The 27,670-nt window shown below is 42.9% G+C and overlaps 1 protein-coding gene across 1 annotated transcript in view; it reads right to left on the reverse strand.

Moving 5' to 3' along the window:
* The window catches only part of Hydin (HYDIN axonemal central pair apparatus protein), a 325,093-nt gene that overhangs the window by 271,325 nt on the left and 26,098 nt on the right, over positions 1-27,670 (reverse strand). Inside the window, exons 5-6 of the mRNA XM_052166496.1 lie at positions 26,141-26,340; positions 17,681-17,805 (exon numbers count right to left, since the gene is read on the reverse strand). Coding sequence (XP_052022456.1) covers positions 17,681-17,805; positions 26,141-26,340 — 325 coding nt within the window. The remainder of the gene's footprint in view (positions 1-17,680; positions 17,806-26,140; positions 26,341-27,670) is intronic.

The raw sequence follows: 27,670 nt of genomic DNA on the forward strand, positions 1-27,670 counted from the left end.
TGCATATGCACACACATAAAAGGCTAATTCTAGACTGATACTTCTGGCCTTTAAAAAAATATCAAGATGATGTTAGGGAATGTGGGCCTACCATTTTACATTTTATATGTCCCCCCAGGTCATCAATACAGAGTCAAACATGATCAGAAAACTTAATTATCACCCTTTGCTGAAATTACAGGAAATTAAACTATTGTCTCTAGTCATGTTTAAAAATATATAAGTCACATAAAATATGAATTGTTATGGAAGGTTCTCTGGGGACATTTTTCTTCACAAATGCTCTTTGGGCTTATAGCTTGGCCAGGAGGCCCATGCGCTTCAGAATTATAAACACCAGCCTTGTCTTTGGTTCCAGCATGATATAGTGTCTGGTTCTGAAAAGAGCCAGTCAAATATACTTGGAAAGAGCTGCTCATCGCCAGGGAATTTAAGTTCCCACAGGGGTCAGAAATCAAATTTAGTAAGTTTAAAACCAGAATCACATATCCAAACAATGACAGCAGCGTACAGGATACTATGTCTGGGTAGCAGATACATAGGAAGAAAACAACAACAAAAACCAGGAGTTAATTTTTAAAAGACTATCAGGATCATCTGCTCTCGGCTACATGGCAGTCACGGACTATTATAGCCTCCCGGTTTTCTTGACTCTAGGTGTGCCAGGCCACTGGGCATTCAAGAAATTGCAAACCCAAGAACTATAGTCTTCTTGACTCTGCAAGGCTACAGTGAGTGTATCACTCTAGTGTTAGGGTGCTGCAGAGATCACTCGGGAGATAAGAACACTGGGTACCTTTCCAGAGGACCTAGGTTTGATCCCTTTCACCCACATGGTGGCTCACAACCAACTGTAGCTCCAGTTACAGGGAATGTGACTCCTCCTTTTGGCCTCTGAGGGTAGCAGCCATGCACATAGCACACAGACATGTATACACAATGCACACATATATAAAGTAATTTTAAAAAGAGAAAGGTATACTTTTTTAAGGTATACTTAAATTCTTTAAGGTATACTTAAACACTATGCAAACTTTGTGGATCTGTGCTGTACAACTTTTAACTAGAATTATAAAGGCATGATAAACCAACCTTTGTTTTCAGCAATAATGTCTTAGTTATTAACAGTAGCATACCAGCCAAAAAGCCACCTTAGTAAATCAATAGCCCGAGTTCCAAGAAGCTGCTTCTGGGGAGGGATGCTCTCATGCAGCTGCTCAGGAGATCCAGGTGGAACCGACTGCTCTTACCCCCAGCTAATCTGGACCTGGTTACAATTTACTGGTAATTTAGATTTTAAAGGTCAAATACGTCATTCCTCACCATTTTTAAACACTAATCTACATGTCTGTGTTCCTGTTCATAGTCCTAGCCAAGTGGATAAGATTTCACAGGTTCCCTGTAACTTTTATCACAGCTTGAAGAAAAAGCAAGCACCAAAGCTTTGACTCTAAAGTTTAAAGATTGTAGATAAATAGATAGATGATAGATAGATAAATATAGATAGATAAATGTATACTAATAAATAGATGGTAGATAGATAGATAGTAAATGTAGACCAATAGATGATAGATAGATAGATAAGATAGATAAATGTATACCAATAAATAGATGATAGATAGATGTAGACCAATAGATGATAGATAACTGTAGACCAATAGATGATAGATAGATAAATAGATAAATGTAGACCAACAAATAGATGATAGATAGATAGATAGACAGACAGACAAACAGAAAATCAAATTTTAAGTACTATAAAACCAGGCACAAAGAAACTGAAATGTCTCCTCCTCCTCACAAAAGCCTAGGCCTGCAGTTTAGAGGTAAGAGTTGCCCATGATTCCACAGACATCCTTCAGAAAACAATTTAGACTTTCTGGGGAGTGAAATTTAACAATTGGTGAAAACTCACTGTTCTCATTCGCAGATTTTAAGTGTGGATGGCATTGAGCTCCGTTTATGACTTAATAGACAAGCTACAAAGAAGATCTTTCCTATAAATTCTGGTACTAAAAGAATTATGCCTCCAAATGAGGGAGAACCAGATAGAGATGACCCTCATCTCCATGGCTTACTGTCTGGCTGTCTTGCTGAAATCATCTACACCTTACAGAACACTTCAAGCTTCAAGTTTATGCCACTCACTGGTTCTAACCTTGGATGATAAAGGAGAGAAACAACTCATCTCCTTTAGAGCAGTGGTTCTCAACCTTCCTTTTAATATAGTTCCTCAGGTTGCAGTGACCCACCCCCACAAAATTATTTTGTTGCTACTTCATATCTGTAATTTTCCTACTGTTGTAAAGTATAATGCAAATATCTGTGTTTCTGATGGTCTTAGGTCATCTCTGTGAAAAGGGATGTCTGACTCCCAAAGGGGTTGCGCCTTGAGGGCGACTGCTTTAGAGCAAGGCGGCTACATCTAAAATGTTAAATTTTCCAACAGCACGGAGCCAAATGTAATGGCGCTTGTGACAAACCGAAACCTCATGGGTTAGAACTTGTGATGTGGACAACAGAGGTAGGTTCGCCAAGAACAGATGCTGGGCACCATCAGAGAGAGCCTGACTGCGCACCAGTCACACTTAGCATGTTCATAGAAACCAATGGATGGTGTGGAAGCTGTATCCAGAGAACGGGGGACTAAGGAAGACTCTAAAGTGTGGAGAACAGTCATACTCTAGGACTTAGAGATAACAAATAAAATAAAATAAAATGGCCTAAAACTAAAAAAAAAAAAAAAAGACTGCAAAGGAAGATAAGAGCCGTTAAAGGATATCCACAATAAGAGAATTTCTATTTTTATGAAAGAAATCAGTGAAATGAAAACTAGTTCACAAAATATAAAAGGCAGTATGAAGAAATAGCATGAGTGTAGAGGACTCTTAAGGACCTCAGGAAGGAGATGGTCACATCTAGCCAAGACGATATTTAGAAATGATGGCTAAGAGTTTTCCTGGCATTTGATAGTTCCAAAACCCAGGGAAATTAAACTGGTGGCCAGACTAGAGGAAATGTTTACTTAAATATATTACAACAAAACCACAGAAAATGGAAGAAATCCTGTGGTTTTCAAAATCCCGAACGCAGAGAAAGACAAGACATTGCCTTTAGGAACAGAGCCACTCACAAAACCTTCAGCCCTAAATTTGTCCTGCCTGTAACATGCACAGGGATAAAGATGGAGCAGAGACTGGGGGAATAACCAGACCATGATTAGGGCAACTTGGAACACATCCCATGTAAGAGAGCCTATGCCTGACACTGTTAATGAAACGCTGCTATGCTGTGCTCGAGCCTAGCGTAACTGTCTCCTGAGAGGCTTCACCCAGTGGGACAGGGGGGAGAGAAGGAGAGGGACGGGGTGTGGTCAGGATGTAAAGTGAATAATTAATATAGTTTTTGAGTGATGTGTTGAGAAAGTGGCAATTTAAAAATCATAGAATGCAGCCCTCAACCTGACCAAGGGGAAATATGACAACCAGGAGGTCTATAGAAATTCTTTCAGTTTTTAATTTTTTGTCTGAAAATGCCGTTATTTTGTTTTTACCATTCAAGGATACTGGAATGTGAAAATGCCCCAGTTTAACCTTGTTTTCCTCCAGCACTTTAATAATGCCGTTCTTCAGCCTCCGGCTCTCCTGATTTCAGCTAAAGTTTGCCACCGGGATTGTGAGCCTGCCTTTAAAGGCACAGTGTCTTTCATTTCCTGGGTCCTTTTATAGTGCTCGCTTTGCTTTTAAACAAAAGCGTGTCTACGTTCGGTTTAAATCTATCGTGAATCAAAGGAACAAATGATATGCCCTTCAATGATGCTAGAAACAAATCTGCAAATTTGGAGACACATTTTAAAAAGGCTATAAAGCCTACTGCTCTGAATCTGTAGAGGACAGAGTAGGGACTAGGTTTGAACTCACTGGCACAGGAAAGGGCTTTCTGAACAGGACCCTAGGAGCATAAGCAAGAAGAAGAGAAATTAATAAATGGAGAGGGGTATCATGAAACTAAGCAGCTTCCCCTACAGCAAAGACACCATCATTTGAGCAAAGAGTCACCTTACAGAACAGAAAAATCTTTAGTATTTATCCGATAGTGGAGAGTATACAAATATATAAAGAAACTGTGGCTGGATCAGTCATATGCCCTAGGAGGGACCTGCTACTATTACTCTAAGTGGGCACAGTATTAAACTGGCTTCTAATGACTTAGTTGGTGTTATTCCTATTAATCTGTGCACCTCTCATTCCTCCTTAAAGAAGCTTTTTTTTAGTAGATGATAATCGACACAGAGACCTACAGCTGGCCAAAGAATAAAAAGAGACTGTGGAATTCTTGGCCATAAATGGGGCATCTGTCCTATTGGCTCCTTATCCTAAGGCTGGGGTACTGCAGAAGAAAGGACAGAAAGATTGTAGAGGTGGTGGATGGCAACGGTGATACTCAGCAGGGCAACTGCACATAAACTAACAACAGTCATGGCAGCACACACAAGACCTGCACAAGCTGATCCCAGACAACCTCCTGGGTTTGGAGGGGTGGTAGGCAGAGAATCCTGGATAAGGATCTATTGGCAACTGATTGCTGTCCAGGAAGGAGAATCGGTCTACATTAGAGCCACGGCCTCTAGTAGAACTAATACACACCGGTAGGTGACAACACATTCCCGAGCACACAGGTGGCACAAACTGTGGCTGGTGGTCTTTATTTTAAGAGGACACAAAGTTGGGAGGGTAGGGAAGAGGGCGGATCTGAGAGAAGATAGAGAGGATGCTGAACATGACTGAAATACATTGTATGGGAAAAAAAAATCCTAAAACCTACTAAAGAGAAAAAAATACATCTTCAAAAATTAAGATGTCAAGATATCCTAATCTACTGATTAGGTTGCAAAGCTGGAGAGATATAAAGAGATGCTATGTATATTGAAAAGATGCACACATTTGCTCTAATGAAAGACACACAAATAAAAATGAACTTACATTAGGACTCTTAAAGCACAAATATAGACACTAAATTAGCTAAAAGAAAAAAAAAGTTTGAAAATGCAGTTTCTTGTCAGAGGGGAAAGGGACATGGAATAGTCTGCCTGACTCCATTCCTGGTGTGAGTTTGACAATGAGGATCAAAATTCAACCAAAATTGCCATACTGTTGGCTCTGTCTCTCACTCCTGGGAAGACATCCTGCCATGAGCTGGGTGTTTAAAATGGTGCTGTTCTTAGTAAGCTTGGAGTGAGACCGTGACTTATGGGTTAGAAGAATACTGTCACTCTGAAAGCAGTGCTCAGTGTGCATATAAAATGCACACAGACTCGAGGAAGGATCTACAGATGCATTATTAGATGGAAAAAATGTGTGGAACAATTTATATTGCATTTTATATTCTGTGTGCAGAAGGAAGATGCCATGCATTCACATTGCATTGATTTGCATAAAACTGTTCAATGAAACTAATACAATGAGAGCGGACTGGGTAAATGAGTATATGAAGGCAAGAATTCTAAATATATACTTTCGAAATGTTTTAGTATTTTAAGCATATGACTATATTACCCATCCAAATTTTTAGTGAAGAATTATTATTATTATTATTATCATTATTACTGTTCTTGTAGGGCTTACAACAAACACGTAAAACTGCTATGCTGCCCAATAATACAATGAATGTAAACTGAGAGGCCATCCCATAATCAAGCATGTTAACCAAAATTAAACAGTTTCATAGTACCCTGTTGGTACCATATTGGTAAAGATATGGAAAAAAATTCTCATGTATAGCTGAGGAAAATATAAATTGATATATTTATATCAATTTATAAATATATATAATTGCTTGAGTCCACTTACTACCCAGGAAAACTTCATATAAAATGTTTTTGTTACTCAGCAACTGGACCTGTAGGTATTTATTGAAAAAGAAACTCTCATCCAGCTCTAGGGCATTGTTCAAGGATGCTCGGGGCAGCATTGTCTGGAGTAACAGTAAAATCAGGAAGGGCCTAAATAGCCTGTGGAAGAATAGATAACGTATGGCATTTGGGGGTCTGAGGAGTTGACTCGCTCAGTAAAGTGCCTATTGTACAACCATGAGGAGGTAGTTCAGGATCCACGTAAAAGCCAGGCATGGTGGTGAGCGCCTGTAACCTTAGCACTGGCTATGCAGAGCCAGGCCAATCCCCAGCACTTACTGGCCAATCAGTCTAGACAACTGGTGCTTCTAGGGTCAACAAGAGGACCTGTCTCAAATAAGGATAATAGACAGACACCCAACATTGCCTTCTGGCCTCAATATGCATGCAAGTATATATATGCAAAATTAAAAATCACATAACATAGTATATGATGTATGCCTATACATTTAAATCTGTAGCTCATATCAGAGGGAATAAATCAAGGTGGAGAACTGTATTCATCATATGCTGTGATATTTAAGGCACAGGGACAGTGTAACACATCATGTGGAATAATGCAAATCTATAGGAATAACAAAGTCCCCTACACAGGATTGTAGACAGTAGCTTGGAAAAGGTAACAAGGTAGCTTCAAATTTATATTTTAGTTAAACAATAAAAAATAGAGCCCTTCAAAGAAACTTGTGTGGAGACCTCTTGAGGTGAGTTAAATCTAATATGGATTATATAACATGACTTAACTTGTTCTGCATCTGTGGCTATTTGATGTGCTTTATTGTATTAAAAAATAATCAAAGGATAAAAGACTAAAGGGCCGAGCTCACACCAATCCACAGAACCTGCAAATGAGTGTGATCAGGTTGGCTTGCTCATTGCAACAATGTGCCTGGCCAGAAATACAATAAGTACTTTATCATTTTCCAAGAAACTTTTTTCTGCTACTTTCCAAAATTCATCTGATCTATAGAAAAGGAGTGTGGTGGTTTAAATGAGAATGGCCCCCAAATGCTCATGTACTGAAATGCTTAGTCCCTAATTGATGGGACTGTTTTGAAGGATTAGGAGGTGTGGCCTTGTTGGAGGAAGTGTGTCACTGGGGGTGAGCTTTGAATTTTCAAAGGACTACAGCACACATCATTTCCAGTTAGCATGCTCTCTCTCTCTCTCTCTCTCTCTCTCTCTCTCTCTCTCTCTCTCTCATCCCTTCCCCCTCACCCTTTCTCTGTATGTGGATGTGTGTGTGTGTGTGTGTGTGTATGGATGGGTGTGTGTATGGGTGTGTCTCACCATAAATCAGAAGTCAACATTGGGTGTCTCAAGCTTGTGTCTCAAGCTGTGAGCTCTCAGCTGCTACCCCAGCATCATCCCTACTTGCCTTCCCTACTGCCATGCTCCCAGCCATGATGGTCAAGGACTCAGCCTCTGAAACTATAAGCCCCCCCCCCCAAATGCTTTCTGCAGATTGCCTTGGTGATGGTGTCTCATCACAGCAATAGAATAGACAAGGAGGCAGTGATGGCTCTTCTTTTGTCCCCAAACTGTTAGGATACTGGCTTTGGATATGCATTTGTCTAAAGGCGACCTTTAAAGGGTCCTGCCACACCCTAGCTATCTTAGAGGCAGCAGAGGTGGTGGTGCTTTTGGGGATGCAAAGGCTGTGTACAGTGACGCTGGCATTCCCTGTGTCCTTGGACTCCCTGTTCCCACTCTGCTTCTGTTTCCCGGGGTTGGGTGTAGCAGTGCAAGAATCATTTATTTTGTCCCAGGAAAAAATAAATTTTGTGGAAAGCATCATATTACATTTGGCTAGATTTACTGCTATCAATCAAACAAAGCTGAACATGAGCAAAACTAATTTTCCAAAACTAGATGTGAACCTAGCTGGGTGCACAAGACATTCCTTACTGTAGCTTCCGAACCTGAAGATAGCAGAGGATGTGGGGACATGAAATAAAGTGTATGGGGGGGCTATGGAGTCTCAAGGGCACAGGCTGATGGGGAGGGTGAAAGGACGCTGCTCATAGCTCGGCCACGGTGGAGTCGAATTTAGCATCATCATATTCACACTGCTCAAAGCAAATTCCTCATCAGTACCCTTTCTTTATGAAGCTAAAATGGAGCGATCAGAGCTCACCAACTATGCGGGTTCCTTCGCTTGCCACTATGCGGAATACCTGACAGGGCATAACTGAAGTGTGGAAGGGTTTATTTAGAGTTCGAGGGGATAGCGTCCACACAGTTAGAGAGGCACAGAGGCAGGAGATTGAAGCAATTGACATTACATCCACAGTCAGGAATCAGAGAGCTGACAGGAGGTGAGGCTGGGTCATAAGACCTCAAGACCTGCCTCCCAGTGCCCCCCTTTCTCTAGGGAAGCTCTATCTCCTAACAGTTCTGCAGTCTTCCCAAACACCAGCTGGGCACCATGAGCCTATGGGGGAGCTTCAAAATCAAACCTTAAGTCCAGCATGTCAGTGGCATGACTAAAGCTGCCACTGTTCTACACCTAAGGCAGTGCGGGTGTGTAAGGGGGCCTGGCTTAGAACATGCCAGGAACTTGGGTTCAAGCTCCAGTTTTACCTAGGCACAGCCATTAAACCTGTCTGGGGTTTGTACACTCAGTCCTTTCTGAGATGGAAAGAGGTAAAGACATGTTCTCTAGTCCCACAGCCTTCCCCAGAGTCTAGCCCTGTGAATGGGTGGAACTAGAAAAGATGATTTTGAGTGAAGTAACCCAAACCCAGAAAGACAAATCACATGTTGCTCCAAATGTTAAAATATGAGTGTGTGTATATATATATATATATATTCAGGATATTCAGGAGTAACTACAGAGATCAACAAAATGGAAGGAGGAGGAGGAGGACCAGGAGGAGGAGAAAGAGGAGGAGGAGGAGGAGGAGGGACCATTGCTGCCATGTTAGGGTAGGGTTGGGGGAAAATAGAGAGGGCATAGTGGGGTATAAGTAGAAAATGGAAAAATAGAAAAAGGGGGTCTAATTAAGAAGTGGGGGGAGATACATACAGGAGAAAAGCAAGAATGTATAAAAACTTCTAAGGAACATACTATTAATTATCTATCTAAATTAAAGTAACATATGATACAAGTCAGTGTATACACACACACACACACACACACACACACACACACACACACACACACACACACATATATGCATGTATAGTTTAAATGAAATTCTCTCATCTGAGCTGACAATGTTCCCTCTGAGAGCCAGACAATCTAACAAAGCCCCTAACATCAGGACACTCAAAAGTCCCCCTGTGATCAGGGTGGTTCAATAGATCCCCAAACACTATTCACTATTGCCCTTGGTTGCTGCCCCCCAACCCCGAAGTAGAAAGCTAATCCTTATTGTTGAAGACACCACGTACTTCAGATGCAGGGGCCAGAGGACCCTCAGCTGGAACTGACCTGAAGGCCTCCTCCCCGAGGACTAGCTTTTGTGGTACCAGAGGGCTCCATGCCAGTTTCAAAAGGAGAGAAGCAAACAACAGTCCTACCCAGCCATGATGTCTATGAACCACATGTGCAGCATGTGGGGGGATGATAACCCTCGGGGTAAAGTAGTGGCATGCAGCCATTAATGGTCACCAACAGCTCTCCAATCAGACTGAAGAGCTACTCAACAAGAGGGAAGTCATGTCTGGCATTGGTAACCTAGCCAATGACCCAGGACTAGCAGTAAACTCATAGATCTTGAAGGAGACCTTACAATGGGTGCTTGACCAAACCAGCATAGACCCAACCCAGTTCTATATATTTGTCTTTATACCCACAGATATGTGCAGTCCTTGAGTCTCATCGAGGAAACTTCTTTTTGCACGAGATAGAGACCATTGTGCAAAACCATGCACATGTATCAGTGGATACATTTTTAAAACAACTTCCACACTGAAGGTTCAGGGAACATCATGGAAGAAGGGTACAGAAAGGCTGTAAAAGCCAGAGGAGAAGGAATCTGCTGTGAGTCTGTGTTGCCTAGCAACAATGTCAGAAGCTACACACATACAGGCTCACCTACATGACTGCCTAAAGGGGAGCTGAGCTAGAACAACAGTGGACATGTTTACAGTGGACAGGGGAACGACCACGAGGCCTCAACCCTACACAAAGAACTACAGGCAACCAAGGAATGCTGAGATCAGGGGAAACAGTCCTCCCAGCACCAACCGGTTATCCAATACCAAATGGTCATCCTTGAAAACACACACAAGTAATATACAGACTGAGCTGGTTATATTTAGGACACACGCAGCACATGCATGTAGAAACAATTAAAGAGGGAAAAGACTATGAATTTTAAGGAGAGTAAGAGGGGGTATACAGGAGGGATTGCAGGGAGGGAAAGAAACTGGGAAATGATATAATTATAATCTCAAAAATAAAAAGATTAAAAAAAAAAAAGAAATGCCCTCTAGGCTGGAGATACAGCTCAGTGGCAGGCCTTGCTTGTCTAGAATGTACAAGGCTCTGGGTCCTCTCTTTCACAGGGGCAAAGTCCTCTAATGTCCCTTTAAGGGCTAACACCCAATGATGTAAGAATCTTCCCCATAAGACCTCCCTGACAACCAATGATTGCTATCCTAAACCACAGAATAAGAGAGAAAGGAAAACCAGGTCTGAGAAGGTTTCCAGACTCTTCAGCCACATTAAAATACTTGTTTGTTTGTTTGTTTTTACAGCGATGTCTCTAAACATTCTAAGTATAATGGTGGATCATAATTATGATAGACACACGGTGGAAAGAGAGCTCATGCAGGCGAGTTTGCATAGATGCTTGGGGCCAGTGTTATTTAGGTGTTCCACTTGCAGAGTGTATCATACTCATTTGTTCACGGTATTACTTTCCAGTATTCCTTTATTAGCCTTCACTGGGATAAAAAAGAATCCCTTTATATCTTAAGAAAATAAAGCAAAATAAAACATGCAAATGGCTGGTAAGCTGCCCTGTGAAGAGCCAGCATTATGATCGTTGGATATGCTTATGTGTCTAATAATAACCCATCCGTCATCTTGCGTTCGGGAGAAATGCGTACCAACCAACGTCTGGCTCCTAAACTGAAATGTCTCCTCTGTAACAAGAGATAAAATACTCTAAAAGTGCTGAGCAGGCCTACAGCTCCATTTCCCAACTCTGCCAGTGGTTAATGTCACCTTTATGGGGACAACAAGCTCACCTGGCATTGGTTCCTATTTCTCCAGCTCATCCAAGTAACCAAATGTTCAGCAAAAATGTCCTTTTTGTTTTTTTTTTTAATGTATAATGAAGTTGTTTTGTGAATACTAATCTCAGGAAGGACATTTAATATGGGCTACTGATAAATGTCTTTTTTTTTCATTTACTTTATTATTTATTTATTTGTTTGCTTATTTATTTATTCACTTTACATCCTGAGCACAGCCCCCTCAGTCCCCACCCCTGCCACCAGTTGTCCCCTCACACAGCTCCTCCCCCTTTCTCTTTTAAGAAAGAGGATGCCCCTCTGAGTACAAACTCACCCTGGTATATCAGGTCACTACAGGACTAAGGATGTCCCCTCCGACTGAGGCCATTAGGGGAACAGGATCCACAGGCAGGAAACGGCATCAGGGACAGCCCCCACTCTGGTTGTTAGGGGACAGAGGACCCACCTGAAGGCCAAGCTGCACATCTGCTACACACATGCAGGGAGATCTAGGTCCAGCTCGTGTATGTTCTTTGGTAGGTGGCGCGGTCTCCGGGAGCCCCTACGGGCCTAGGTTAGTTGACTCTGTTAGTCTTATGGTGTTCCTGCCCTCTCCAGGTCCCCCCGTTCTTCCCCTGAACACTTCCACAAGCCTCCCCAAGCTCTGTTTAATGTCTGGCTATAGATTTCTGCATCTGTTTTGGTCAGCTGCTGGGTGGAGCCTCTCAGAGGACGATTATGCTAGGTTCCAGTCTGCAAGCATAACAGAGTATCATGAATACAGTGTTAGGGATTGGCTCTTGCCCATGGGATGGCTCTCAAGTCAGGCCAGTCACTGGTTGGCCATTCCCACAGACTCTGCTCCATCTTCGTCCCTGCACTTCTTGTAGTCAGGACAAATTTTGGATGGACGGTTTTGTGAATGGGTTGGTGTCCTTATCCCTCCACTGGGAGATTCCAGAGAGTCTGTGAGGGTGACTCCAGCTGAGACTCCTAGCAGTGGGGGATTTGGAGCCTGAAGTGGCCGCCTCCTGTAGCCATGCCCAATGTCTTCTCTATACTCTTCTTCACGCTACTTGTCTCTAGGAGCCCTAGGATTACATCAGGTTTCTCAACACTCGGCTCAAGGTTTCAGGACTTAAGCCACTGAGCTGTCTGTTTGTCCTGCAGGAGTCAGGGGCTGTTTCCAGCTCTCAGCTTTATTTGACATAAATCTGAGGCTTTCCTATGTGTATACAACATATGAACATGTATATATACAACATGTTTTGGTCAAATCCTCCCTCCATTTCCTTCCTCCCCATCACTTTTCCCTCCCAACTTTATGTGCTCACTTTTTTTTTTAAAAAAACCCACTGAGTTTCTTACTGCTGCCTGTCTACACAAGTGTGTAGGGCATCTACTGGAGCATGAGCAGGCTCTCAGAAGCTGCATCCCTGAAAAAAATGGAATCTCTTCCCTGACCCCCAGAAGCCATCATTGTCAATGGTTCCTCGACTGGGGTTGGGAATTAACACAGAGATCTGCAATTGGTCATGCAGAGAATAGGAGACAGTGGAGTGCTAAGGTTTAAATAAGAAACTATACTGCACCCCTTCCCCAAAGGCTAGGGACCATCTCAGAAAAGCCAGAGGTGGAGGGCAGCTGCGGCAGATGAGTGTGTGTCATATATGCAATGACACTATTGTACACATGTCAGATGTGCAACGACACTATTGTACACATGTCAGATGTGCAATGACACTATCACACACATGTCAGACGTGCAATGGCACTCTTGTGCACTTGTCAGGTATGCAATGGTACTATTACACACGTGTCAGATTGCAATGGTACTATCACACATGTGTCAGATGTGCAATGACACTATTGCACACATGTCATATATGCAATGACACTATTGCACACGTGACAGGAGTGCAATGGCACTATTGCACATGTGTCAGACATACAATGATATTATCACACATGTGTCAGGTATGCAATAACACTATTGAACGTAATGTCTTGCTTTCGTCGCAGTCTTCCTGGTTTAGAACTTAAGACAGAACCCAGACTGGCCTTGACCCTCCCAAGTGGCAGGGGCCAGCACATGCCACTTGCTTTGTTTTGCTCTCATCAGTATAACTTGGAGAAGTTCTATGTGTAATCTCTTCTGCAGGAATGAGTATACAGTCAAAGGTAACTCAATCATATCTGAGAAAAAGCAGCTGCCTAAGCCAACTCAATTTTACTATGTATTAACATTCCAAGGACAAAGGGGGGTGGGAAGGGAGGAGAGAATTCTGGTCCAGGCAAATGTGAGTGAAATAAATACCAGGAGATTTCTGAGCACTATATTTGACCCCCTTAAGTGCCAGGGCACTGGCTCAAACCCCTGACAGAGAAAGCACAGAACTGGCAGCTGTGGTTTATCAAGAACACGTCCAGGGGGAGGACACAGTTGACGGGACAAATACAACTGTTGGAATATGACTGAGCGCTTCCCGCTGAGGAGAATTCAGTGATCTTTCTTCTAGAACATTGTTTGAGGAAGCATAAAGAAAAGCCATTCATCAACAGCCCATATTAAATGTCCTTCCTGAAATCAGTCCACAGTTCGAGCAGCTGCAGAGGCCTCGGTCCTGTGATTACGCAGTGACCTGGGAAGACAGTAACCATGGACGGCTGTCTGGAAGGGCTCCATGGGGCCTGTGCTTAGGCAGCCATTACTGCTTTCCACTAATGTGAGGTTCTGGGCATTGATAACCTACCACCCAGATGAAAGCACATTCTTATTGGCAGCCATTTTATGCAACCAATACGGTCTTCAATCTTCAGAAGATCATTTACTACAGTTGGCAGAAGCATCTCAGGACATGGACACCAACTTCTCCAAGACTAGCTAAGCTTCAATACACAAAATATTCACTGTGGTTCAAACTGCCTTTCCTTCAGCACAGGAGCATCAGTGCATAGGAATCACTCCAAACAATTCTAAGAAGGAAAACTAGAATCCAGGCCTCAGTGAGAATGGCTTGCATTTCAAAGCCAGAGAATGAAAGAGGAAAGTGGTTGTAGAGTAATACAAGAGGTTAGGGAGGCAGCCCTAGGATGGGGAGTGAGTGGGGTGGCAACAGATAGTTCTCAGGGCTCAAAGTCCACATCTGTGTTCTATGAGATACGTGGCCTTCAGGAAGCCATTTAATCTAATAGAGCTTCATTTTCCCCCCTCTTAAAATCTGGACTGGGTTGCCTGTGACTAGGTTATATTGTGACTGGATTACATTGTGACTAGATTGGTCTGTGACTGGATCGGATCCTGACTGGGTCAGACAGTAACTGGATTAGACGGTAATTGGACTGGATTGTAACTGGATCAGATTGTGACTGGCTTTTCAAGTTTTGACTCTATTATGTGAGTATCTAAAATGAGTAATCTTAAAACCTAACAAAACTTTTCTAAATTATTCTGCAACACATTAAGACTCATTTCCTTGGGCTGGAGTGATGACTCCAAGGCTAAGAGCACTGCCTGCTCTTCCAGAGGTCTGGAGCTCAATTTCCCAGCAACCATATGGCTCACAACCATCTATAATGGGATCTGATCCCCTCTTTTGGTGTGTCTGAAGACAGTGACAGTGTAGTCACATATATAAAATAAATCTATTTTAAAAAAAGAAGACTCATTTACTCATACATTGTACTCCAAATTTAGAGAATTTTATGTTAGATATGATTAAAATACATTAACATGTTATAAGCACGAGTTCAAAATGAAATGAGCAATATTTTAAAAGTAAGTTTTTTAAAAGGTAATAATTTTGGACAAAAGCCCATGCTATTCCTTTTCAAACTCCTGGCTTAAAATCTTGTGTATTGTGACCAAAATGTAATTCTTAGGGCACCTCTTTTTTTTCCTGATACATTAGTTTTATGGACTGACAAAACCAAAATTGATATTGTACAAACCTGTGGATATCAAGACAGGAAAAACACATCATTGATTGAGCACATAAGCACTCATTTCTAAATGTCACTAGCTATTGACACCAATAGCTAATAATAGGAAGGTTGCAGTTAAGAGTCAATTAATCATTTCTCCCACAGTGCTTATGATAGTGGTATTCAGCAACTTCAATCCAAATTATGTCAGGTGTCAGGAATCTCATTCAGCATAAAAGGGCTAAATGGAAAATTTTAATAATAATATAAAATAATAACAATAAAAGGATGATTTTCAGAGTCAATTAAAAAATATCCACCTGGGGATTGATTCTTCTAAATGTCAAACTTTAAATAAGAAGACATAGGAAAGTTGAAAGCAAAAGGATTAGAAAGAGCATTGCAATTCCACATTAATCAAAAGGAAGCTCTTCTATTGCACAAATGTCAGGCCAAGAAGACGGTAATGCCAGAACGCTCACTAACAATAAGCTATCTCATAATAACAAAATGGTTAATTCAACAGGAAGTTACATTAATACTACATGTGTACATAGCAAGTATTTTAGTTTTAAAATGCCAACGTGAAAAGTGATAGCACAAAAGTTTGAAATGCTAAATCCATAATTATACTTGTGATTTTTTAATAACTTTCACCATCTGTCCAAAAGAAATAAAAAGTTAGTAGAGCTATAGGCCAACCGCCATGGTTATTAGTAAGCTTGACCTAACTGCCATTTATGAAACATGTAACCTTCTCCAAATACAGGAAACATTCACCAAGCTCAAATATATTCTGGGCCATAATATTAGTCTCAATCAAGTTCCAGGACTAAAATCATATTGAATTCATTTTCTGTCACTGGTAGAATTAAAGAAGAAATCAAAAACAAATAAACAAGCAAAAAAATAGCAAACAACTAGCTATAAAATTCCCAAGAGTTTGACTATTATTCATTGTTTTGCTAAATAACTTTTGGGTCTAGGAAAAAATAAAAACAGCAGATTTTAAATCCTTAGCTTTTCAGAAAAATGAAGCCTACTAAATATATCCATTATAGATAAAGTCAGCTTTAGACAAAAGAATTTTGTCTTAAATGTACATATTATAAAGTATTGAAAGAATCGTGTTAAAAGTCAATGTTCTAAACATCCCCCCAAGACTGAGAACAACCACAAGAAGTAAAGCCTGGGGAAATTAAAGAAGAAAAATAAATAAGATTTGAAAAATGTGACGAATAAAGAAAAATAATGAAGAAGAGTTGGCCCTCTGAGTAAGTGAATAAAATTGATAGAGCCGCAGCGATAGACCCCACAGCTAAGGAGAAAGGGGGGGCTTGGAACTTAAGATCGCAAATTATGACAAAATATCCTTAAAATTGGTCTAAGAAATATGAGCCAGCAATTAAGAATCTGCACCTCTTTTGAAAAAGAAAAGTGTGGTTTGGACAGAGAACTTCTCAGCCATTTAAGGAAGTACAACACGAGTCTTAAAAAGTGCTCTCCCAAAGAGTAACAGAATAATTCCCATTCACTCAAAACTTGTTTTTTTTTTTTTTAAAGACCAATTTGTTTCATCAGACCAAAACCTAAGATAGATATTACATAAAAAGAAAATTAGAGTATAGGGGTTTTTTTTCCCTCATAAATTTGCAACTCTCAGCCTTTTTTGGTGGACTCCATGTAAAATGGCCCAGATGCTTTGGAAAGCCGTGTCCTGCTGTACTGTAAGTGTTTATCCTTATGTGGGTCAAAAGGTCCCTCCTTTGTGCAAGCTGGTTCACTTTGTGTCTCTCGTTGGTAGCAAGTGAATTGCAGCTGATTGAAATGGTAAGACAAGACATTCCACAAGGCCACTGGCTGTGCGAGGGTGTCATGTTGGCCAAGGTGGAGCCAAGACCATTTAACCATGGGTAGTAAGGGAAGGGCTTGAACTGTCTAGCTCTGACCCAAAGGTACAAAGCCAGCAGCTCTGACCTGTGACCTAGATGTCATGGCTAGCTCTATTCTGGCTATATATGTCTACATCTGCATATTTCAAAAGACAGCAATGTACGTGGCTGAAACATTAGCACACACACACACACACACACACACAACCCCAATGTAATTCCCAGGATGAATTATGGGATGTGGTCACTAAGAACATGTTAGTGAAAACATATACAGTCCAGGATTTATGCGAGATGTTAATTAAGAACAACACTTGCATGATGCAAGGATTAAGACCCCTGGATTTTTAAGTAGACTACTGGGTACATGCAAGAATATTTTGAACTGGGATTTACCTGCATTTTAAAAACAGACAAATGCAACTACACATCAAACGGAAAGCACAGGGGCTTGGGGGACATTTCCTTTCAAGTTTTCATACACACATACATAACCTCTGCCCATCATTGCGACTTCTGGGTGTAGGTTCTCTTCCGAGTCCTGCATTCCTCGGGCTTTCGGTGTGGGGCAGTCAATTAGACGGGGATTCTACAAGACCTGGCATCGTTTCCAGAGGGAGCATTCATCTGCCGTTGGTCCTTTGCAGACCTAAGTTTAAGCTCGTGCCACCAGAAGGGATCTTATCTTAGCTTCCTCATTTTTCCACTTGCCCCACCTTACTGTGTAGAACTGAAGTTAAAAGGAAAACAGAGCGAAGCATACCTGTGTCATAAGTCACGATGAGTTTTCCATTGTGACTGCCCACAGTCTGCGGCTCAAAGTCCACTTCCAGTTGCATGGACTCCCCCACGTTGAGGATCCCGCCTGTCGGTTCGACGGAGTAGGGCCTGCAAAGCACATGGAGACACCATCAGAGCGTATTTCCGACTATTTCTGCATGAGGAGAGGAGATGTGAGTTCTAGATCTCGACGCAGCTCACGGCCACCTTTCTCATTTAGGAGTGCAGTATGATTTTCCAGCTGTTGTGAAAAAGTAATTTTAATGTCAAAATAATAGTAAGAGACCAGTGAGGTGAGAGACTGGAAGTGTTCCTGTTTGCCTGTTTGTATTCTTGTCTTTGAGGTCTTTTTTTTTGGGAGGGGGGTAAGGAGGAATGTTGCTGCTGGGAATAAAATGGCCTCCTCTCAGACTCTGAGATTGCAACAATGGATAGACTGAAACCTGTATGCAAATACTGTCATTTGCAAAAGAATACTTCCTTCCAGGGGCTGAAAGTCGGTTCAGCCCCTGGAAGAGAGGAGATGCTCAGAGGAGAGAGCATCTTAATAGTGGAAAACTGTATTCGAATCCCAAAAACAGAGAAAAGGCACTTTCATACAGGGAGATGGGGTGTAGGGAGGGACATTAACATGTTTAAAAGTCTTTAACGGTTCCTAACAGTCGCTACCCTCTGTAGGCCCAAGAAGCCATGAGAAAGGGGCTGGGGGGAGTTAGAAACCTGCACAGGAATGCCAGGAGAAGGCTGCCTCGCAAGAAAAGGAGGCAGGCGGCCTAGGAAGCTGATGGGCTGCAGTGAAACAAACAATACCTACCGTGATTGCCAGTCTCATTGACATGTTGACCCAGGCTTTAAGTCACCTAGGAGATTACTGAGTAAGTCTGTGAGGGTACTTCTGCAGAGGACTGACTAAAGGCAAAAGTCCTAAATGCAGGCGGTGCCACCCTGTGGGTTAGGTACCTGGGTGGAATACAGAGACAGGCAGGAAGGAAGAAGGCTACCAAAGTGTCCGCCAAGCTGGGGAGTATCTTGCTTTTCCCTACCCTCTCTGCCATGATGGACCTGAGGCAAAATTAGTAGCCAAAAGGCCTCCTAAGCCACACCATAGAGGCCAGCTTCCTGGGCATGCACAAGGAGGAAGGGTGGGACTTGGGGAGGGACAAGAAGGGGCGGGGGATACAGTTAGGTGGCGGTGCACAGAGAGAGTTCTGCATCTTGAGACACAGGGTCCATCTGAGCAGTGGGAGATAGATAGTTCTGCTTAGTGGCCCCGAAAGGAAGTAGCAAGCTGGACCCGATCATGGAGCACCTCAAACGACTCATAGAGCTCTTGCTTCTAAACGGGGAAATCCAGACCATTTCATTACTGCCATGGTCTACCACACATCTTTAAATTGCTAGTTTTTCAAAGTGATGTGCTGGGCAGTGTAGCTGGCAGGCTGAGCTGTTTCTCGGGACTTACATCTACTGTAACAGCATTTAGAATCATCATCTCTTCAATCTGGTTGTAGATAATGAACTCAGTTCCAGGGGATCCAAGCTTTCCGTCACGAGGGTACAGAGCAGGTACAAGGGTCACATTGGGGCCTCTGGGGCCTCCAGAGGCAATGCCTGTTTACTCTCTCTGCTGGCCCCTGTTTGGATCTCTTCTTCTGGTCCTTGATCCTCTTCCTTCCTTTCTCTCTCCTTTTCTGGTACTCATGATACCAAGTCTCCAGTGGGCCCTTGTCACCAATGTTGGGTGCCCTGGAGTTGTTTGCTTCTAAACTAACCTCTGGCGATGGCTGAGTGAGCCCAAAGTCTGGCCCAGGCCATGACCTTGGACAAGTCATTTAGAAATCAGTTTTCTCATCTAGAAAACAGGTCAAGCCAGCACCTGTGTCATAAGGCTACAGTGTGCAGTAAAGGGGTCAATAGAGGTAAAGTGTTTGGGGTAATAACGTCTGGCACATAGGGATACTGTATGATGCAAAGATTTACTGTTATTGTTATTTTATCTTCTTGCACTGGCATTCCAGTGCAAGAAAATATGCTAGATGCTGGAGAAGGAACCCAATGATGCACTCAGCTGTTTAGTTAAGTTCAAACTTGTATCCCTGCCCTTTCCCCTTCATTCAGCTCTGGGGAGAGTGTAACACAGACATGTGCAGCATGACTTAAGAGTCTCCAGCTCAGAGACCATCACTGGGCTTTGTGATCTATCCGATACAGTTCAAACCCTCAGCATTCAAAGTCGCATGCAATCTGTTCCCGCCTAGGTTCTGCATCCTGGTTACACACGTCCACTCCACATGTGTGTAACCCTCTATATGCTTTGTCACACTCCCAGTCAGCTGGGGTAGGGTAGGTGGCGAGGCTTTGCTCTCTTTACCCACAGGGTCCTCCGAGCGTAGCTCCTGCTCTGTCCAAGCACACTGTGCCTCCCGCATAGACAACCTGGGGTTGCCAGGATTCTCTCAGGAAATGCACTGCTTCCCTCATGGGATGCTCCTTTCGCTGTCACTGAACTCAACTTCGATTAAGAGTCACTGCTCACAGAGGATGCTGCATGTGTGGAACACCCGCATGGGTCTGCACATAGACTAGCGCTCCTGACAATTCCAGTTTCCTCTTTTCCTCTGAAGGGTTCTTAGCTACTGAGAGAAGCGTCCATGAAAGCGAGTTCTAGTACAAGGTAAACTGCAGGAAGAATCAGGAAGGACCCAGAGGAAGGACCTGGCAGTGGGCGGGCAGGTGGGGGTAGGCGGGGTGAGGTCTTATACTCTATCATGGGGCTCTTCTACACATAATACACCTCTGAATCATTCAAAATACCTTGGGTAAGTAGTAACACATTTGACTTTTAAACATGACCAAAACAGGCGCCCCCTAAGAGAGTATAATTTGCCCAAAGTTGTCCAACTAAGGCAGAAATAGAGATGGGAGTGAGATTTGCCTCTAGGCGGTTCACTTTCTCTCTTCCCAGGCCTCTTCTGCATGTGGGAGTCCTGTGTGCACTTTGACATCCGGGTCTCTATCACCCACACCACCTTCTAACCACAGGGCCATGCAGCAGAGGTGGTTGGATGGAATTACAACAAAACCTTGTGGGACTCAAACCCAGGGCCTGGCACACACTAGACTCTCGCTCTGCCACTGAGCTGCACCCCTACACCACAGTCAAATCGCAAAGGTCAATAAAACATTTGACATTGTTCATTAATTTTTTTTTAAAAAGAATGTCTTGGAATAGTAAAGGAATAAACATTCAGTAGCCAAGGGGACCATCCTTTGGGGAAGATGATGAGTCTCCCAAGCCCAAGGTCCTTCCCTCTCTTCTGGCTCAGGAAGATTCTGACCCCACAGGATAGGACCCAGTTTTCAGGCTTTGAGAATAACATGACAGTGAGGTCTCCTATCGTTACTGCTCCACTTGATAATTACCTTTTTTGTTGAGCCCCATTTTCCTCTCAAATACACCTTGGTAGCAAGAGAACATTTTGAAATGAATTGGAGATTATCTTATTGCAGAACCTCAGCTAATCTTCTATAGAGAAGGTCACCACCAGGGTCAGGTCTTTAAGACCTAACTGCAGGAGTTCCAAATTCTATAAAGTGGTAATGGCTGCTTTGCCTGCATGCTAATTGTTAGTTTTAGATTACACTAAACTTCTTCAGCAGTGAGAAAAGTCACCCAGGATCGCCTGCCCTCACCTCCTGAGCTCCCCAGGCTCTCCCGACAAATCAGATGCTAATTGGATAGAGTGCATTAGGCGCTGGTGCTTAATCAAGGTCTGCAATTTGATTTTGCACTTCATTTTCCTAGGGGCCTTTAGGCTGAGCTGCCTGCAAACTATCAAGTGTCAGGAAACTCACTCACAAGGACGTGAAAAGTGGCGGTCCTCTGGGGGGAGGGGCAAGCGGGTTTTGTCTATTACACTGTTTGGTTTTGATATGGCATCCTCATTAATATCAGATTCTTAATTATGGAAGGAATTTGGTCTTCTGAAAAAACATGAGTCTGGCCTTGGAAGATGAAATGGTGAAGATCATATCAGGGCCTTTCCTCTCCGTGGCAGAACTATTTTACTTCTAACTTGAGCTTTGATATTGATATTTTCTTTATTTACATTTCAAATGTTTCCCCCCTTTCCAGGTCTCCCCTTTGGAAACCCCCCCCCCCCATGCCAAGCTTTTAGGTCTTTAAGTTGTTTCTCTACCTTCTCTCATCCAATTCTCTGTATTAATCCCATTATCACAGCCAAAGTTATTGTGTGACCTGCTAGAGTTCTAGGTCAAATTCGTAATAAAGCTGAATGGTAATTGTTTATGTTCTCTGTATATTTTATAGCATGGCGTGCGGCTCCTTGTATTACTGAAGAAACCATTATGCCCGTTTTATAGTCTTTGGAACACGTATTTTTAGCTTAAGTTATTGTGGAGGTTTACAATTACACTTTGCCTGTGTGATATATTGTTGGGTAGGCATCCTATAAACATTTATTGAGCACTTACTTATTCTAGACATTTGCTAGATGCCGAGCACATATAGCTGAAGGAGTCAGGTACGACTCTTCCATCTGAGAAGCTCACAGATGCGTGAGGGAAGTTTTCTTCCTATAAACCTAATCATCTTAGAAATGAGTTAGATCATTGTTTAAGTGAGAACAAAACCAAGATCTGTTTTTAACGGAATTTTCCAGAAGCTATTGTTTCTCATTGTATCCAGAACCTAAAAGTGTTGTCAAAGTCCTCAACTGTTACCCCCTCTGCCTCTGTTGACAGGAATTCTCTGTCTGGGAGGCAGAACCACCTGAGTGGCTTTTCAGAAAGGACACCTATTGGGGGGATCTCTGCAGCTATTCTGATCCAGGGATCTAACAGGTTACAACTCCAGCCACACCCCTGCTCACTGCCACTGAGAAGAGTCTCAGGCACAAACAGCAGAAGCCAAGTGTAGCTAATTCAGAGAAGGGATTGCCGGAAGAGTGGCTGAAAGGTTTGGGGGCAGCTCACTGCACTGGCAACGTGGCTGGAAACCATCAGCTTCGCAAAGACTGTTAAGAGGAAAATAGCGGATTTTGCAAAGTGAGGATTTGAGAGTCTTGGCGACACAAAAGATGGGCAAAATGAGAAACCTAGTTTAGCGTATCCAGGGATGGCTAGCAAGCAGCTAGACATTCCCATCCTTAGGCAGGAAGCAAAAGGAAGGAGGGATCAGTGTTATCAGACCCTGATGGTCGGGAGAAGTTGAAACCATGGCAGGCTAGTCTGATGGCAGGCCAGTCTGATGGCAGGCCCGTCTGATGGCAGGCCAGATGGGGTTCAGCTGAAGATAGAGAGGGGCGAAGAATGATGCCCAGTCCTCTAGTCTCCTTCTGGTGACCCATGGTTAGACACAGTTGAATCCAATGATGTAAGTGGTTAGAAAGGCCATGTCCACACAGCAAAGAAAGCCACACAGGGGAACCACAATCAAGCTCTGAAGTAGCCTATGCGTGCTAACACAGCCTCAGTGTTAACCTCCTGAGAGAACGTAATAGGTCAGTTCTTCCTCACACCTTCAGCTCTAAAGTGGGAATGTCGAACCAGGCTCTCTAATGCCTGTGAGTCCCCATTGGTCCCTGAGTTTACTCTTTGTTTTAGCCCAGAATTGCTACGTTAGGAAAATATGATGGTTTGCTCAAGCTACATGGTTAAATGAAAGGACACGTTTTAGACCTGCCCCAGCAATCTCGCATGGTTGAATGTGGGTTTGTTTTGTTTTATTTTGGTTTGCATTTCGGTCTTTTGGCTTGGCATTTATAGGTATCTAACATATAAGAATCAGCCAACCTATTCAGGAAGATATTCTGCCTGTATTTGTCTTTCTATATTGGATGGCTTCTCTTATGTATAAAAATATCAATATACTGCTTTAAATATTTTTTATTTATATGTATATATGTATGCCTGCAGGAGTTTACATGCACTGTGAGTGTGCAGGAGCCCACAGAGGCCGGAAGAAGGTGATAAACTCCTTTGAAATGGAGTTAGAGGTAGGTGTGAGCCTGTGGAAATAAACACTAATTCCTCTGGAGACATTTATCCTTCAAGCAGGAAAAGGGCTTTCTACCGAGAAAGTCCTTCTTCAAAAATGAGCTCACAATCACAAGTCATAGAAAACACTTGATCTCCTGCCTCAGCTTGGTCTTCTGCCTTCTTCATTGTCCTTGTGAAGACCCTGCTGATGACCACCATTGCAGACTCATTTTAAACTGGGGGAATGTGTGTGTTGAGGGAGGGGTAGTATGGACATCCAAGTACAGTGTCCACAGAGACCAGCGTATCGGATGCCCTGGACCTGTAGTTACGTGTGGTGGTGGTATAAACATGTGCATGCATGTCATGGCATTTATGTGGAGGCCAGAGGACAACTATGTAGAATGTGTTTTCTTCAACCATATTCACCTATAGGTTCCAGGGATTGAAAGCCGGTTACCAGTTTACATGGCAAGTGCTTTAAGACAATCTCTTGAAAGCAGAGACCATCTCCCTTTATATTATTCCACAGAGTTCAGAACACTGTAGAAATGCAATAAAATGTCAAATTAAACCCTAACTCCATCACTTATTACCTTCATATCCTTGCTACAACCTCTCTGGCATAAGCTTTCTCATCATCAAAGCCAGTAGAAGTAGGCAGAGTTCTCTTTGTATACATAACTCTGAACTCTGGTCTATTTTCTTAGAATTCTGGTGTTTACATTGGGCCCACCCAGTGAACTTACACTGATATGCCACATTTCTGTTTGTTTGTTTGGTTGTTTGGTTGGTTGGTTGGTTGAGACAGAGTCTGTCTCCATAGCCTTGGCTCTCCTAGAACTCACTATGTAGACATGAAAGGCCTCAGACGCACAGAGATCTGTCTGCCTCTGACTCTAGGATGGCCTGATCTGTTCCATTTCAAGGTCAGCTATTGAGCAGTCTTATTTGCATCTATAAACTCAGTTCCTTCTCACCATGTAACGCTATAAGGTCACAGGTACTGAGTATTTGTCAGAGCATGGGCTTGTACCTTTAAGCCTGCTCCCATAGCCTGAGTGAGGCCACGCCTCCCTGAGGCTCTGGAATGGAGAGTTAAGAAGCAGTCTGTTTCCACTCTTCTGTTGAGGGATACCTGGGTTCTTTCCAGCTTCTGGCAATTATAAATAGGGCTGCTATGAACATGTGGTATATCTACACAATGGAGTACTATTCAGCCATTAGAAACAATGAATTCATGAAATTCTTAGGCAAATGGATGGAGCTGGAGAATATCATACTAAGTGAGGTAACCCAGACTCAAAAGATGAATCATGGTATGCACTCACTAATAAGTGGATATTAACCTAGAAAACTGGAATACCCAAAACATAATCCACACATCAAATGAGGTACAAGAAGAACGGAGGAGTGGCCCCTTGTTCTGGAAAGACTCAGTGAAGCAGTATAGGGCAAAACCAGAACGGGGAAGTGGGAAGGGGTGGGTGGGAGGACAGGGGAGAGAAGGGGGCTTATGGGACTTTCGGGGAGTGAGGGGCTAGAAAAGGGGAAATCATTTGAAATGTAAATAAAAAATATATCGAATAAAAAAATTAAAAAAAAAAAGAAACCAGAAAAAAAAAAAGAAGAAGAAGAAGAAGCAGTCTGTTCTGTGACTTGACAGGTACTTGGCTCTTCCATGCTCCCTGCAATATATGCTGTGTGGAACTAAATCACATAATGTGAAACTTCCTGCAACCCCTGAAAAAATTTTCAAAGTTAGATTTTACCTTTGTTTGGGGGTTGGTACAGGAACCTTTAGGAATATTGGTCTGAGACTCCTTAGGAAGACTGCCTAGGGATTTGGTCCAGGGATGAAGGCTGCTTTTTGAGGCAGCTCCTGTGGCTTCTCCTGACCATCCCCCCCCCCACACACACACCTCTTTCTCTCTTTGATCAAAAAAATTGAGAATCATGAGTCAAGGAATATGGATAACTCTGTAGAAGACGAAGAGCTAAGGGATCTCTTCTCTCCACAGGCTTCCAGAAAGGCTAACAGCCTGCTGACACCGATGGCAACATGAGATTATTTTTGGGAGCAAGGAACTGTTGCTTTATATTGCTTGAAGTCATTGAATGTATGATAATTTGACACATCAGAAATAGCAAGCTCACCCAGCCAAAAGACTTTCTGGTCAAGAAGCCTATGTGAAAAACTAACCTTATACATTCCCAAGGGTTATTCTCTATATTAAAGAAGGTAAAATTTGGTAAGAAATAGATAGTAAACCTGGAATGTTCAGGATAAAGAGACAGCCTTATCTACATCAAGGAGGTCTCCTAGCTGAAGCTGTAACAAGGTGTATTCCCCAGCCCCAATCCAATGCTCTTCAAGCAAATTACTTGTGCCAGCCAGAGTTAGCTGTAATCAATCAAAGACAGGAGCTGCAGGAATTCGTACCTGCGAGTTTTGAGGTGGAACATGGAGTCTTTGTTGCCAATGTTTCGGACCAGCAGAACCTTCTGGGTGCTGTACTTCACAGGGCAAGTGGAAAAATTCAGCTCATCGGGAAAGTCCAGGATGGCTCGAGCCCCTCTAGCTTTGACGGGGACAATGAACTTCTCTCTTTCGGTGATACAGGTCAACATGTGGGCGTAATCCTGCCAGGGGAGGGCACAATTATTAGTTGTGGGGACACCAGCATGGTGATCAAGATCATCATAAAAGGAGAAATAGGGGTTATGGCAGGTATTGTGCCAACCAATGCACTTCTATTTCTCTACTAACGTCTCAGGACAAGCGGAGGTGTGCTTTCTGATGTTGTTCTTGCTGAGAGGGAAGGGCAGGTCAAATGTCAAAACCTATCAGCCAGGACAGGAACTAGGAGTTCAGGTATCTCCGATGGTTGGGAGGTGAGGTATGGGGTTGGGAGCAGGGAGGAGTGATGAAAGTCAAGGCACAGTATTTTTAGATGCAAAGATTGCTACTAGTCCCTCATGTCCTCCTTCTACAAGGGGCGTCCAGAATCCTGGCATTACAAGCTGACAGTGTGGTCTCAGAATGCATTCGAGTGCATACACTGTGTTGTAGAATGTGATCTTCTGTGTGAGATGGCTACCATGTTCAGATCACTGGTGCATGCTTACAAGCACTATCAAGTCAGGCTTGTTGACAGTTGATGATGTTGCTGCCATAGGAAGAGGAGCTAGAGAGGCTGGACCTCAACCGAGATCCAGTTGTTCCTCCCAGACATCAGGCCCTAACTGCATGTCTGTGGCCTCAGAGGTCTCTCAGAGAGGAACTAGAGTATCTAGGCGAGGAAAGGTTAACAGAAGGAGAGTCTGTTCTGGGCAAAGACTTTCCAGTACAGCTGTGTTGGGGTTACCTATGCTCTTGTGGGAAAATCATCTTAAAAAACTCATTGGTTACTTGGGTTATCTTTGATGGAATTGTATTTTGATTTGTTGTTGCAATCAGATCTTATGTGGATGGGGTAGACCCTGTTTCTGTCTCCCTAGGAAAGGACCTCTCCCAACATAGAGTTATTCTGGGTTATTCTGGGCCACTGGCTATGGGCTGAACATACCTGCATCTAAACCCTATTCATCCATCTACCTCATGTGTTTGGATTGATGATTCTGATGAGTGATCTCTCTTACACACATTCTTTGCAATTTGATTCTGCCCTCCTCCATCAGAAGTGAAAGTATGACTGCACCTCTTGTTTGAAACAGTACAAAGTAGTGTGTGCTGTGCTAGTTTTCAATGGAAATTTCCAGAAGTTTTGGTACTTCTAGTCTTGTTCTTGAGACACGCCCCACCCCAAACACACACACACACACACACACACACACACACACACACCACCACCACCACCACCACCACCACCACCACTGTTATGTGAGCAATTCCCCTCTAGCCTACAGCAGCATGAGAGTCTAGATATCCCAGCCAGGGCCAAACCAAACTATCCTCAGGCTGGTTGTTCTT

This window comes from Apodemus sylvaticus, chromosome 21 (assembly GCF_947179515.1).
Source record: "Apodemus sylvaticus chromosome 21, mApoSyl1.1, whole genome shotgun sequence".
Lineage (NCBI taxonomy): Eukaryota > Metazoa > Chordata > Mammalia > Rodentia > Muridae > Apodemus > Apodemus sylvaticus.